This window comes from Dermacentor albipictus, chromosome 5 (assembly GCF_038994185.2).
Source record: "Dermacentor albipictus isolate Rhodes 1998 colony chromosome 5, USDA_Dalb.pri_finalv2, whole genome shotgun sequence".
Lineage (NCBI taxonomy): Eukaryota > Metazoa > Arthropoda > Arachnida > Ixodida > Ixodidae > Dermacentor > Dermacentor albipictus.
This window is the reverse complement of record NC_091825.1, coordinates 123,257,867-123,271,653: the sequence shown is the minus strand read 5'-3', so window position 1 is coordinate 123,271,653 and position 13,787 is coordinate 123,257,867. Positions and strand designations below refer to the sequence as shown.

Below are 13,787 nucleotides of genomic sequence, written 5' to 3'. Positions count from 1 at the left end.
ATGAGTCAAACTTATGGTAAAACTGCACTGTTATTCAACTTCCTTTTTTTTTAACAAAATGCCTTTTCATGCACAGAAGCACAAGGACTGGAGCATCAATGCATTTTGTTGCAGACTTTGGAAATGCACACCTTGACACACTGGTGTGTCGAGATATGCGTTTAACACTCTAAGATGACATGGCTTTTGAAGTCATTGGCTACAATTAGCAAACTGCAATATGTGCCATAAAGTAAATTGTTTAAAAGTTAATTAGTGAAACACTGTTAGTAGTCAAATATTCATTTTAATTTCTTGTGCAAACAACATTCACTTCCGAGAATAATCAAGCTCAAGAAGCAGAACTGTGGTGCGTGCCACGAGTGATATTTGAGAATTATGTTAACAATAAAAAAAAGAAAAGCACCCCACATATTTAAATTGTAAATATAAATTCCAGCTTTTCAGCACGCCACAACAACATATATCTAAACTATTTTTCCATAGCAAAGCAGTACAAAAGTCTTGACCTGCTAGCTGCTGTGCTCATGAGCGTTGGACTGGCTGTCTTTATTCGGACTGACAGCAAAATATAGCCAACATTTTCACTTATAGGCAAGTGTACTTCATTTAGGTATTCATCTTGTCCACAAAAAAATTGAGTGCCTTAAACAATAATGCAGCTGTATGCGTCAACTTCATGCAGTGTGCTAATTTCTCATGTCGCTGTGTGAACCAAACAAATGTTAGAGAGTTTTAGCCTAACGAAGACAGGCAGCCACTGCATGCGATTACATTATGCTGCAGTGTGATCAACTGTAGCACTACAAAAAACATTCTCGTGTCACACAGTTCCTTTCTCGGGGGGGGTGGGGGGGGTGGGGGGGGTGGCAGACAGAACATAATAAAATTTGTCCACTTTGGGTCACAAGATATGTTACCGCCAGCTCTGCTGCTCTCATCTACATCTCCTTAATTCTTGTGTACGTTGACGCCAGTGCGTCTTTTCTATGCTGAAGGGTCACCTAACGAGAGAAGTGTTTTGATGCACATCGACCCTTCAATGCTTTGTGAAGGAAAAGATGTTCGCCTCCAAAAGAAATCTAGATTGAAAAGTAGAATTGTGCTACATGACATGGCTGATTTTAAGGAATGTTAGCAATAAAACAAACCACCCCATATTAACAGTGCCTTTGGAACATCTTGCTATACAGTATTAGTATGCATTTTTTGAGTTTGGCGCAAACTAATAAATGGCTCCAAAACTAATGTGTACAGTAACTAAATAAATTGTAGGGTTTAACCTCATGAAATGTTACACATGGTTATGACTTTATGAGAGATGTTATGATCGAGGCTCCATAAAAATGTTTACCACCTAGGGTTCTTTAACATGCACTTAAATCCAAGTACAAAGGCATTTCTGCCTTTTGCACAATTATATGTAGCCACCACAGCCAGAAATTGAACTTGTGACCTCATGCTTAGAAGCACAGCACCACAGTTACTGAGCCACCATGATGGGTTCTTTCAACCTCAATGGGACCCTGAAACGATTTTGACAATATTGTACAAACATAGTGAGTCTTTAGCAAAAGTCCTTCTGATCATTAAGTGATGCATTTAAGCATTCTGCATAAAGCGCGTAATTTATTATAAGGTCTTAAATATGTGCATCCCTACTGATCCCAGCGGTGCCACTTCCCTAAATTTTCAGCCGCATCCTCCCAACTGACGTAGGTAGCCCAATTGATGTTAGTTGGGGGAGCTATCCGATTGGCTACCCAGGTCGCATCAATGACAATTTTTCCAACCTTATGGTGAATGAATGTGGTTTGTAATAGCTGCAATGTTGTTTCATTTGTTTCCATAAAAAAATATGTAACAGGAAGAGAACAGACAACTACAATTTATCACTGCACTCAAGCACTTCCAGCACCCAGCAAGAGTCGTCTGCTTGTGTTACAATGTTCTCCATATTGAGATGAACAGCACAGTCAGTGTAGGTCTTGAGCTTTCTTTTTGCGAGCACCATGGATCGCTCTTGTTAAGTTGTGGGTAGCAAATCTAGCGATTGGCGACATGTCAAGCTGCAACATTGTGTTCCTATGCAAGGCAACATGTGAGCGGAGTGGCTACAGCACATCGAGCTGACAGTATCCGATTGACACCAGCAACTATGTGTTTGCCGCCATCACTTCACTATTTGGGTAAACACAAGCACAACAGGATTGTGCATTCTATTGGATGAGTGGAGGCACAAATGTGAATGGCCTGCATGGTGCAGCCACCTGGAGGCACAGAGCTAAATAAGACAAATACAGATCTAACATAGAAGTAACCAAGTGTATTCTAGTACTTTGCTGCAGAATAATTTCCTCTTGGGCGAGTTGGTGTTTGCTTTCATGATCTTTGACCTCTCTGTTTTCTTTCATTTTCCAGTTCTTGTGCTACAAAGATCATTCTACCTTGCTGTTGCTGTAAATTTTCAGTAGAAGCGTAATCATGAACAGGTTGTCTCTTTAAATGTTCAAAATGTTTTACACTTGGTTACAGCAATATTACCTCTGTGTCTGGCTGGTTAAGCTCTGTGCCACTAGGTTGGCTGGAACGTGCGGGCTGATCGGGCCACTCATGTACGCCTACGCTAAAGCTCCTTCATCACAGCGGTAGTAGTATAGAGGGGCTTTAGTTTACGCCTCCGCCCATCTGCCAAAATGCCCGCCTCGCCTGTAATTACCAGAAGACTGGACACACTTGGCACTGCGACAGAACGTTTGCAATGCACGCTGCTTGGATAACTGTTGTTGGGCATCAATGGCCAGGCGGCTAGTGGAGAGGTCACGCGCTGGCTCCAAGACAACCGAAATTGTATGCCACGATGTCACATCATAACGCAGAACCAGTGAAGGCCAAGCTTAGCCCCAATCACAAGGCGAACAAGTTGAGGAGAAAAAGCATTGCTAGGGAGAAGGGTAACTTGTAATCGTCAGTAGCTCTCTTAATATGAGATGCTTCACTTAAATTGTGGCCCGAATGTTTTGCTGTAGCTGTGCCCTACGCATCTACAAAATTTGTCTGAACCGTTTCAGGGACACCTTGAGTATGTGGCAGGCTCAACCCCTAGACAAGTGAGTTATGTTGGCAAGCCAGCTTCTCAAATCACATTGACATGCGTCACAGACATGCAGACATGCATATCATAGTCATGCATATCACACACACGCAAGTCACAGACATGCCTATGCATGTCTGTATGCATGACACTGTGCTTGCCTGCAGAAGAGTTGGAGCAAAACAGGAAGGAGGTGTCTTGTTGCAAAGAACACTTTAAACACCCAGCACACAACAGAAAAGTAGCCTCATATGAAAACTGTTGGGCATGATTTTAAAGGGCCCCTCACCAGGTCTGGCCATATTGAGCTGACAAGTGCAGAGCATACAATGTGCGATGATGAAGGTGTCTGCAAAGTATTATGTCGCTACCGGCCGTGGAAAGATCTGAAATTTCAAACCGAACGTCGTTTTCCCTCCTTCTCTTAGCCGCTGTGCTCCAAGCCAGAGGATGACGTACACGTGCTAGTGCACCTACGCACACGTGTTCGCGCTGTGGCATCGCTCGTGGTGACGCGTGACTTCGAGAATTATTCAATCCAACATCTGTTATTTGTGTAATATGTTGCTAGAATAGGCGAATTAAAGCTTAGAGAAATAATAAAACACACAAACTGAATGTCTGCATGTTCTTGTTTTACTTCTCACCATAGCAAGTGAGGTGTTCTTCCGTTTTGTCTGCTTGTTACCACGTCGTGCAGTCGCACGCATAGACACCGAAACTGTTAATTTCTATCGTGTTCCAGTGCGGGGTCATGCTTTGTGATTTACTTGGGTCAGTATTTGTGTAGCACAGACTTATACCACTAGTCGAGGTCCTTGTGCACAACGTGCAAAATCGTGTGCTGCATGAAACGAGACAACTACAACAGCTCGCACGCGATGCCATCAATGAAAGTGCTGCGCGGCAAAAAAAGCAAGGAAAAAAAAAAGAACAAAGGTAGGGCTCGTGACGCATACGTCACGGGCCCTGCCATCGTGATCCTAGAGGTCCGGTATGTAAGAACGCACGGAAGGAATTTCACTTGCGGAGGCTAGATGGGGCAAGTGGAGAGAGCGTCTATGTTTGCAGTGAAGCTTGCCTCCTGAAATCATGGGTTCGCGACACTGAAATATTTCTATGTTGGCTATTTATGAGCTGATCTGAAAAATTTTTGTGGCAGCGTGCTCCCTAGAGGGCACATAACTTCCAGCATATAACTAAAATTAGCTAAGGGACCTGGTGAGGGGCCCTGTGAGAGACAGGAATACAGGGGTGTGGATTAGCGAGAAAATGGAGGTAGCCAATATTGTAGTTAACATTAAGAGAAAAAGATAATGGAGCTGGGCATGCAATGTAATGAATAGGGCGTATGGGCGGCGGTCTATTAAAGTTGCAGAATGGGTGCCAAGAGAACGAAAGTGTAACTGGGGACGACAGAGAAAGTAGGTCATGTGATGAAATTAGGAAATTTGCAGGCATAAGACAGCGTCAGCTGGCGCAAGATGTAGCAAGTTGAGATCGCTGGGAGAAGCTTTCATCCTACAACGGACATAAATAGGCTGATAATGATGAAGCAAACTGCTGATATTCTGGTACCACACATCTGGCCCATCAAGGCGGCACTATGCAGTTTCGTTGGAACATTCGATATGTAGCAGAATTATATGCAATCCATTACTACATTTCACACTGACAATTCGCTGTAGCAGCTTGTGCATTATGCTGTTCTATGCTAAAACATTGTATTTCAAGCTCATGGCTATGGTTTGTATTATGATTGTAATACAGTAGAACCTTGTTAATACGATCCTGTTGGGTAGAATTTCCAGGTGCCAATGCTCGCAATCGAAACACAAGAAAATGACCTGATAAAGTTGCGCATTTCTTTACCAGTTGATGCGTTCCTGGAAAATACAATTTTTCAGTGCCGACTTTCAGTACACTGCAAAACTGTGATCATAGGATACATTTGTGGCTACTAAATCTTATGTAAGCAACAAAAGGCTTGAGTAGCGCACGATCGAGGGCTGTAGATGCCAACTGCAGCAGCTGAGGTTCTACTGCACGAGGTTCTACTGTATATTACTTTTAATCTCTGGATTGTCAAAGTATCCATGCCATATTGTATTCATTTAACACAGTACTTACGAATGCACCACCAATTTTTCTCATTTTGGTTTCTCTTCCACAGATGAACATGACAATGTGCTCTGCTCCTTGGTACAAAGACACCTGCCAATATGTATTGACTTTCTCTTTCAAGCGCCCATCTTGTATTCTTTGTTCTGTCCATTTTGCACTATCCTAGGTTATGGTGATCCTTCAATGAAACATGTGAGGACACCGTCGCACAAAAGCAACATGTTGAAAGAGATTGAAACAAAGCAAATAAACAAGTGTGTTTCAGCAGTGCTCCTAACAGTCCATGTTATGTGAACTGCTTTCAACAGTTCAAACAAGCACCCTGACTCTACAGTACAAATAACTGGAATACGAACTACAACATAACAAGAATTTAAAAAAAAAGAGGCTTTGAAATGATTCTCACGTTTGAAAGCAGCTGGTGGAGAAGGCTGTGAAGGCAGGGGCTCCCTAGGCTGCAGCAAGGGCAGTCGTTTCTTCGCTACAGGCCTGCTGTTCTGTGCCACAACTGTTGTCATGCCGCCATGTGTGGTTATGAACTGGCAGTTGGAAGAAATCGGGACCGTGGTTGGCACCACAATGTTGAAAGAGCCGAGCGATGACATTCCGCTGACCATCATGTTTGGGTAGATGATGTTTGAAATGGTTGACACTGCCCCACTGGTCAGCACTGAAGATGGTGCAAGCGCCTGCAGGTCAGAGGCGACACCATTGTTGGTGCACAGCATGACCTGGGCGCACTCCGGCATAATGACTACTGAGCTCTGGGCGTTGCTGGAAGCTGCAGGCGGCGGTGGTGGCGGTGCAACGCTGAGGAGAGAGTAAAAAAATTACAGCTTAAAGGCCAACGGCAATGAAAGTTCACCTTGGCTAAACATGAGTAGCACATACTATTGAAGCAATACTGGCAAAGCTGCGCAGGCAGGCAATTGTCTAATTTTCTTACATAATGGCCTTTAAATAGCACCTAAGCAGGCAACTCGGGGCCCCAGGTGATTAGCCGATATGATGCCAATACCAAAAAATGGCCTCTGAAATTTTTAGGGCACCAAGGGCACCACCCAATCTTAGAGGTCATTCACATGCAGTGCCTTGTTTCTCAATGTTTCAAGTTCTGCATCACTTCTGATGAACTGTAATGTTACTTTATTTTTCGAGTTACAGTATCACAAACAACTAGGTTTTCATGCTTCTAATGGTGCAAACACTTGTATTCAAATGCAAAACCTTGTGCATGGAGTCTGTTGTGTCTATACTGTCTGCAACTTGGCTGTCTATGCCATCTAGCATGGCAGTTGGCCTATGAGCAAACTTTCTTCCAAACTTTCAGTTGCCTGTGCCCAATCCATCTGAAATCATTTCAAATGAAGCTGCTTTGAATAAAGAGGATACAAACGATACAGCATGACTCCAAGTTTAAGTTTATGCGCTAGGTACCAGCTTGGAAGGAGCCTCACAAAACATGGTGATTGAGGTCAATGGCCACTCCATGCCAAAAGTACTGAATGCAGAGAAATGACTTTCACTGTACAAAGCCAGACTTAGACATGTTATGTGCGGGAAACTGAAATAGTGAAGGAAGTGGGTTTTGACTTGATATGGTTATTTTAACTAAGAAATCAAGCACAAATAGGCAAACGAAACACTTTCCAAGAAGGTCATGTCTATAGCAAAAGCCTACCTACTAAGACATGTGCGTAAGGCAAGATCCAACAAGTCAAAAAGACCCTCATTACTTGCTTGCCACTAATGACGTACCAAGTTATTCCTAGTAATATACAAGTCATTAACAAAATGATTTCAATAACATTCTGGACACAAGGTCTGCAGCTTCAACACGAAACAAATTGTGGCTTTTATTGTCACTGCAGTTCACAACTTGTAAAAGCATTTCATTAGTGGATGCAAGGCATATACCACAAATCAGTTTCAAACTGACCTCTCAGTTTGGCAGAGGGCCTGTCGACGCTCTGGTGAGAGCACCGAATCAATGACATCCGCCAGCGTCATGCACTGCTTGGACCTGGGACTGTCAGATGACGCCGGTGGGTCGGGAATGGAGATGCAAGACACCGTCTGTCCATTTTCAGTGGCCGTTGAAACTAATTTTACAGTGGGCTTAAGCGGCGACAGCACAACTTTAGGCAGCAATGCTGAGGACTCCTTCATAAATGAATTCAGTGGCAAGCTCACTGGCACCCGGTAGGTTGTCACATCGTGGGGTACCTTGAAAGGAGATTTGGAAGTTGGCAAGGGTGGCAAGGGCAGCTTAGAAGGCAGTTCTGCTGGACGTCTCATGGCTGGAGCTTTGTTAGTACACTTGTTGACTGGTGCCACCTTGGCCATCTGTGGGGTTGTCTTAGGCTTCGCAGGAATGGCCAGTGGCACCTTGTTCTGAGTGCTTCCTACATTTCCTGTGCTTTCCATCGAGCCTGTTGTGGCTGCGGAGGGAGGAGACTGTTGTCGTCGCTTGTTCTGAGCATTAAGTCTTGGGGATCGTCTTGGTGGGGTTGCCAGGGTTGACCTGTGTGACAACACATGTGGTGACGCGTGTGGTGATGAGTGTGGTGACACTTGTGGTGATGCTTGTGGTGATACGTGTGGGGACACCTGAGGGGACACCTGTGGTGACACCTGTGGTGACACCTGTGGGGACACCTCTGTGGACACGTGTGGCGACACATGAGGTGAAACGTGTGGCAACTTCTGTGGCGACTTCTGCGATGATTTCTGTGGCGACCTGTGTGGTGACCTGTGTGGTGACCTGTGTGGTGACCTGTGCAGGTGCTTGAGTGGCGACTTGTGCGGTGAGGTAAACAAGCTCATTAGTTGTGGTGTTGTGGGCTGTGACTGAGGTCGATGTGAGTGGCATGGTGTCCTGGGACTGCAGTTTCCTCTTCGCTGACGTGACTTTGAACAGCTCTTGGAGGGTGTGACCAGGACTCCGTGAACCTCGTTTGTTGTGTCAAGCTTGTCTGAAAAGAGAGAGTTAAAGAGTGAACACAGGAAAGCATTTGCTTAATGCTCTCATTTCGTTTATCTGGAATGCCACATTTTTGTGCCTATGTTTTTGATGTCAAATTGCTGTGGACAGAGATATCTTCAGCAAATTAAGAAACCACGGCCAGACTGTTAAATAAATACATAAATCTTCTCTAACCGTATGACGGGAGGCTTTGCACTGTGATTCAAAACAAGTGGCTGCAAATGAAATTCAATGTCCACACTCCTTACATGTTTCCATCAAGAAACACAAAGCTATTGAAACTATTGTAATAAGTGAAATGGCCAGTTATGTACCATGCTTTCAGAAGTTCAAAACAATAAATTTCTTTGCTCTGAAGACTACCTGCAGGTGTGGGTTTATGCATGACGCTGTTCAAAGCTCCCAGCTTGAAGGCAGAATAGTTGCATACATGGGGACTGGCACTGGTTGCTGTGTTGGATTTTGAGAATATAGCTCACAGGGATATACTCAATGCATGAAGGTCAAAGCATGCAACTCACAATCGGAACCAAACATCCGCAATGCAGTGGTGCATTGTGCATTACTGAAAACACTGCTGATAATGCCAGTGACTCCCGAGATACACTAACCTACTATCTATATCTAACACACTAACTAATAAATTGTTTGTATGTTTTGCTGAAATTCACCCCTGTGCACTATACACCCAGTGAAGACCATAGTCAAGAAGTTGAAGGGAACCTGGAACAATTTTGTAGAAACGTACTGAGTCGTTACGGCAGGTTCTTCTGATCATTAAGTGACACATTTAAGCATTCCATGTAAAGCATATAATCTATTATAAGGTTTTAAAAAATGTGTATTGCTACCAATTACAGCGGCGCTGCTCCCGAGTTTTCAGCCGCCCCATCCCCTGCTAGGTAGCAGGCGTGCGTGACGTCAGTCGGGCGAGCTATTTAATTGGCTACCCACACTGCATCATCAGGAGTGCTAGAAACATGCCCCTGCATTAAGCTTATCTTCAACAGCATATGTATGCATAGTAATTTGCGTGCCCTTACAGATAACCACACAAATGTAATAAATCTAGATGTTTCTTCAAACCAATGGCCCACTTCCGCCTGAGGATATGGATCGTCTGCTACAGCTGTGGCAATGGGGCAGTCGATGAGATGCTGAGGGTTTCACACATGAATGGTACTATCACTATATTATGCTAGCCTTGCGCTGCAGGTGCATGCACAAAGCAAGCTGCAGTGACTACATGCTGTAGAAAACGTGAGCGCTGCACGTCAATGTCAACACCAACCTCCTTCGTTAACACAGAGGTCACCCACAGTTTTGAAAGAAAGGTGCTTTTAGGTTCTGAATTTGTCAGAGCCAAGTTGTGTATATAATTTGCCCAGACGGATAGCAGAACAATATTTTAACAAGCCGAGCTCTGGAAATAAAGTGTTGCGAAAGGAAGCTGAATGTGGTTTAAAAGGTTTAAAACATCTGTAAGAAAGCCACCACCTTGAGTTAGACATTGGTGTGGTGGTACTGTCTCTGCTGATTCCCAACGAATGTACAATCAAATCTTGATATAAAAAATCATGTGGGACTTTCGAAAATCATTCTTTATTCTGAAAGGTCGTTATAGTGAAAGCTCCAAATTTAACCATTCCGTCCATCAACCCATCAGTTCACAAGTTGTTACCGTTTGAGCTAACGCCACTGAAAACGTCACTGTTGGCTCTTGGCTGGCACTTTTTCCATTTTCCATAGATTCCGCTGCCACAGACAAGTGAAGCACCGTGTAATAAGAGTGATGCGTGCAAAGCAGATGCCGATGCTGAGAAAACTATTGACAAAAATGAAGCTCCATGTCGCCTCTAAAGCGGAATGTTTCTTGTTTGTTTTTCACATTCCTTGCCATGAACACCAGAACTGTCTCACTCGAGGTAGACATCTGAACTATTCCAAAGCGCAAGTGCGTGTAAATGACACCATCTAAAAAGTGCAAAGTGCAACTGTGTGGCATCCCTGCAAGCAGAGAAGTACATTTCTCCACACTATAGCTAGTAAGGCCGCAGAAAGAAGCATGAAAGAATGAGGTGTGCCGCAGAAAGAAAGGCGAAAGAAAGATGTTGGTAGGTGACACTTGCCCTGGTGGGGCATAGGCTCGCGAAACCCGATGTATTGTTGCCTCTGCAATATATTAAAAAAATTCTCTCCCACATTTTTTTATCGAGTGCTGTCTCAGATTGTCCACACCTGTGAGTCGCGGCGTCCGCTTTCTGCATCTTATCATCTGCTAGCCTACTGTTTTGGCTGCCGTGAAGGGTATATAGAAATCTAAGAATCCTCAGACTTCTGAATACAGCAGAACTTCGTTCATAAGTTATGGGGGGAAAAAAATGCAAGAAAAAACATTATGACTGGGAAAACGTATGATCCGAGGTAAGTACTACATAAATTTGGCAGACTCAACTATTGTAGACATCTACGTAATGCGAAGCGTCGTGTGGATCATTGGGGCCCGAGATGCCGACGCGCGTGGAGCTGGTGGTGTTTCAGGGACTCGAGACGTGCTTTGTTGTTTTCCTATTGCGTGGTGTTTTAAGAGGGCAATGGGAAACCAAAACGAAATCGAGCTGGTGGGCGACACTGATGCTGGCGAAGCGAACCGTGATGCCACATCGCATAGCGTGCGGTGGCGCATTTGGATCCCCTACTAAAAGCACGCAGTACGCTATCGATGGCACTACGTACCACGTGCTGTAAAACAAGTATGTGAAGATGCTTATCGCAATAGGTTTGGCGCCAACAGCTGAGAATTGCGGCTTGCGATGGCCCGTGCAGCGATATGCTGGTACCGGAATAAGAAACTGCATGCAGTCGTTTTCATGAGAGACAGGTGGCTATATACCGTTCTCAATCATGTGCGCTTTGTGCCTTTTCTTCACATGGGATCTAGCAGCCGGAAAACGTATACGAATGCACTCTGCAGCAGGGAACGGCAGCGTGTTTGGTTATCGCCTATTAAAAGCGTGTGCTACACTTCTGACGGCACCATGCACTGTGAAAAAAATAGGCGAAGATGCTTATCGCAATATGATTGGCGGTGATATCTGTGAATGCCACGTGTGATGGCCACGGAGATTTGCTGGAACCAAAATGAGAAACTGAATGCGCGCCACCGTTTCCAGGTGAGATGGACGGGCGAGTATTGCAGTGAAGCTGCCGCGGCGGGAAGCTATATCCTGTTCTCGATCGCGTGCGCCTCGAATGTTTTCTTGTTTACATAGGACCTAGTGGCAGGTGAATGTATCATACCGATGCATTAACCGGCAAAAAATGAGCATAGCTTTTTATTAGGTCATATTTTGTGTTCTCGATCTCGAACGTTGGCTCCAGGAAAGCGTACGTAACTGGAATGTATGAATGAGGTTCTACTGTATTAGTTTGTAGTGCTGAGGCACTGTTAACATGACATGGAAATTGAATAACAATCGACAGCTGTCAACATAATTATACTATGGAGCCTCACTTCGAGAGTGCACCATATAATTAACTATATTACCTTTCATTGTGGCCAGTCCAATACCTGCTCCAAGCGCAGCACAGCTTTGGATGCAAAAAGGAGGCTATTTCCGTGAACAAAACCTGATGTGGAGTACTGAACACCACTGATGCGTACGCAAAGGCTATACTGTTCTACTGAAACCCGAGTCCATTGAGCACTCGACAGAAACTGGGTTTCCCTGGGTTTCCAAGAGAAAAGTGCAATTGCAAGGGCCAATTGGGCAGCTTTTGGCAACATGTTCGCCGTATGGTCTTCAAGCACTGCACCGGGCTGACTGGTGCACTCGAGTTGTTCGTGATACCCTTGTGACCTCCACCTCTGCTTTCGGTGATGTGAACAGTCTCCTCTCCCACAACTGGAACCATGACGTACTTGGCAAACATTGTGAATACAGCTCGACCACTTTTAATGTAACCGCCTATAGTGCAGGACAAGATATAATGCAGTCTATTGCTACTCCCGTTTATGTTGCCATAAAACTCAATGTATACACATACTGCTTATAGTGTAGTCGCGCAATGAAATACCAGTCAGATGCGGTTGCGTCAAATCCTGCAGACAAGTGAGGAAACGAGCACACTTCTCAACGAGATGTGCTGGCCGAGGGGAGAGTGATGAGGGCGACGCGGGGAAAGAGGAGGAGACACAGAGCGAGCGAACATACAAGGAATGGTGGGGGTCTAAAAAAAAAAGGCAGCACCATGCTGGCTCAGCGTGCGGAGGTTGCCTAGGTGACAGAGAAGCCTTTTGCTCTGGCTGCTTGTCTGCATCGAACATGTGCGCATTGTTGCTTTTTGGCTCACCAGCTTGTGCGCAGAAAGTAAATACAGTCGGCAACTGACCTTTTCGGACACTGACAGGGTCGCAAAAATGTCTGAATTATTGGGCAAGCTGAGAAAATGAATTTTGATGGTAACATGAATTTGTTGTTTTTCCCAACTCGAGCACCAGGAGAAAAATTGGTCAAAGCCGTGAATGCGTTTCGTGTTTGCCCGTCACAATGCACGCCATTGCCAAGTTTAGGTATCACGCATGTGACTTTAACTCTTTGAAGTCAGTTTAACTGTGTTCTGTGAATTCATTAATATCAATTTGGAACATTGTCCACATGCGAGCTTTTGGATGTTCCTACCAGTGTGTGCACATACAGTATTTTGCTATATGCATTCGTGGTAGCTGCCAGCTGCTCCCCACTTCATGGGCGCTGCCATCAGTGCAGCCAATGCACATGATCTTGCGCCAGATCTACGAGTATTTGTCTATGGGTACACACATACCTCCAGGGCGAGCTTCTTGTGGCGACATGCTGCCCAACGTCTCCGTCGACTAGACCTAACAAGAACCATCTCGTTGGGATTTGGCGGCCAAGCTGTGGTTTGGTGCAGAAATGCGTCACAGCAGCTGCGTGGAACTAGAAAATGGATTAACAACCTCAACAACGAAAGCAAGGGCCCATCCCGGTCCTAAGCTTCATTTCCTGGACACGTGACTGTTTGGGCTACGTGTTTTGCACATGCTTCAACCACTGAAAAATGTTGTTGTGGTTATAGTGCAGTACCACTTATAGTGCGGAAATTCATGACTTCGGCGACCTACGTTATATGTGGTCTATACCCTTTGACTAACCTATACCATGGTCTATACCGTACACCCCTTGACTATGCTGTAGGTCCTATGAGAGGTGGAATTATCAGTTATTTTCGGTGCTCTCAAGAAAATGAAGCTTCATATCGTAATTATGGAGTCGACAGCTACCTAAACAGAAAAAGCAGGACAGAATGGTCATGTCAGTAGTCCTTCAAGAGTTTCTTGTTAGTGGATTGCAAAACAATAAACACATAGGCGTACCACATATCTGTGCCAGAGCTGCTTCAAAGACGGGGTCATTCTCTGTCTTGTGCAGTATGTCCTTGATTAGAGAGTCCGGCATGGTCGAGTCCTGAAAAATGCAATATAAGCTGTAGAATGACAAGGCACTGGTGTGTGTGTGTCAGGTCAGAGAAATAAGCAAAACTAAGGTTTGCACATCTTCA

The 13,787-nt window shown here is 44.7% G+C and overlaps 1 protein-coding gene across 4 annotated transcripts in view; it reads right to left on the bottom strand.

The window, feature by feature from the left end:
* The window catches only part of LOC135911638 (uncharacterized), a 44,234-nt gene that overhangs the window by 5,438 nt on the left and 25,009 nt on the right, over nucleotides 1-13,787 (bottom strand). For all 4 annotated transcript variants that reach the window (XM_065443980.1, XM_065443981.2, XM_065443979.1 and 1 more), the window contains exons 11-13: nucleotides 13,603-13,693; nucleotides 7,158-8,193; nucleotides 5,625-6,028 (exon numbers count right to left, since the gene is read on the bottom strand). In XM_065443980.1, coding sequence (XP_065300052.1) covers nucleotides 5,625-6,028; nucleotides 7,158-8,193; nucleotides 13,603-13,693 — 1,531 coding nt within the window. The remainder of the gene's footprint in view (nucleotides 1-5,624; nucleotides 6,029-7,157; nucleotides 8,194-13,602; nucleotides 13,694-13,787) is intronic.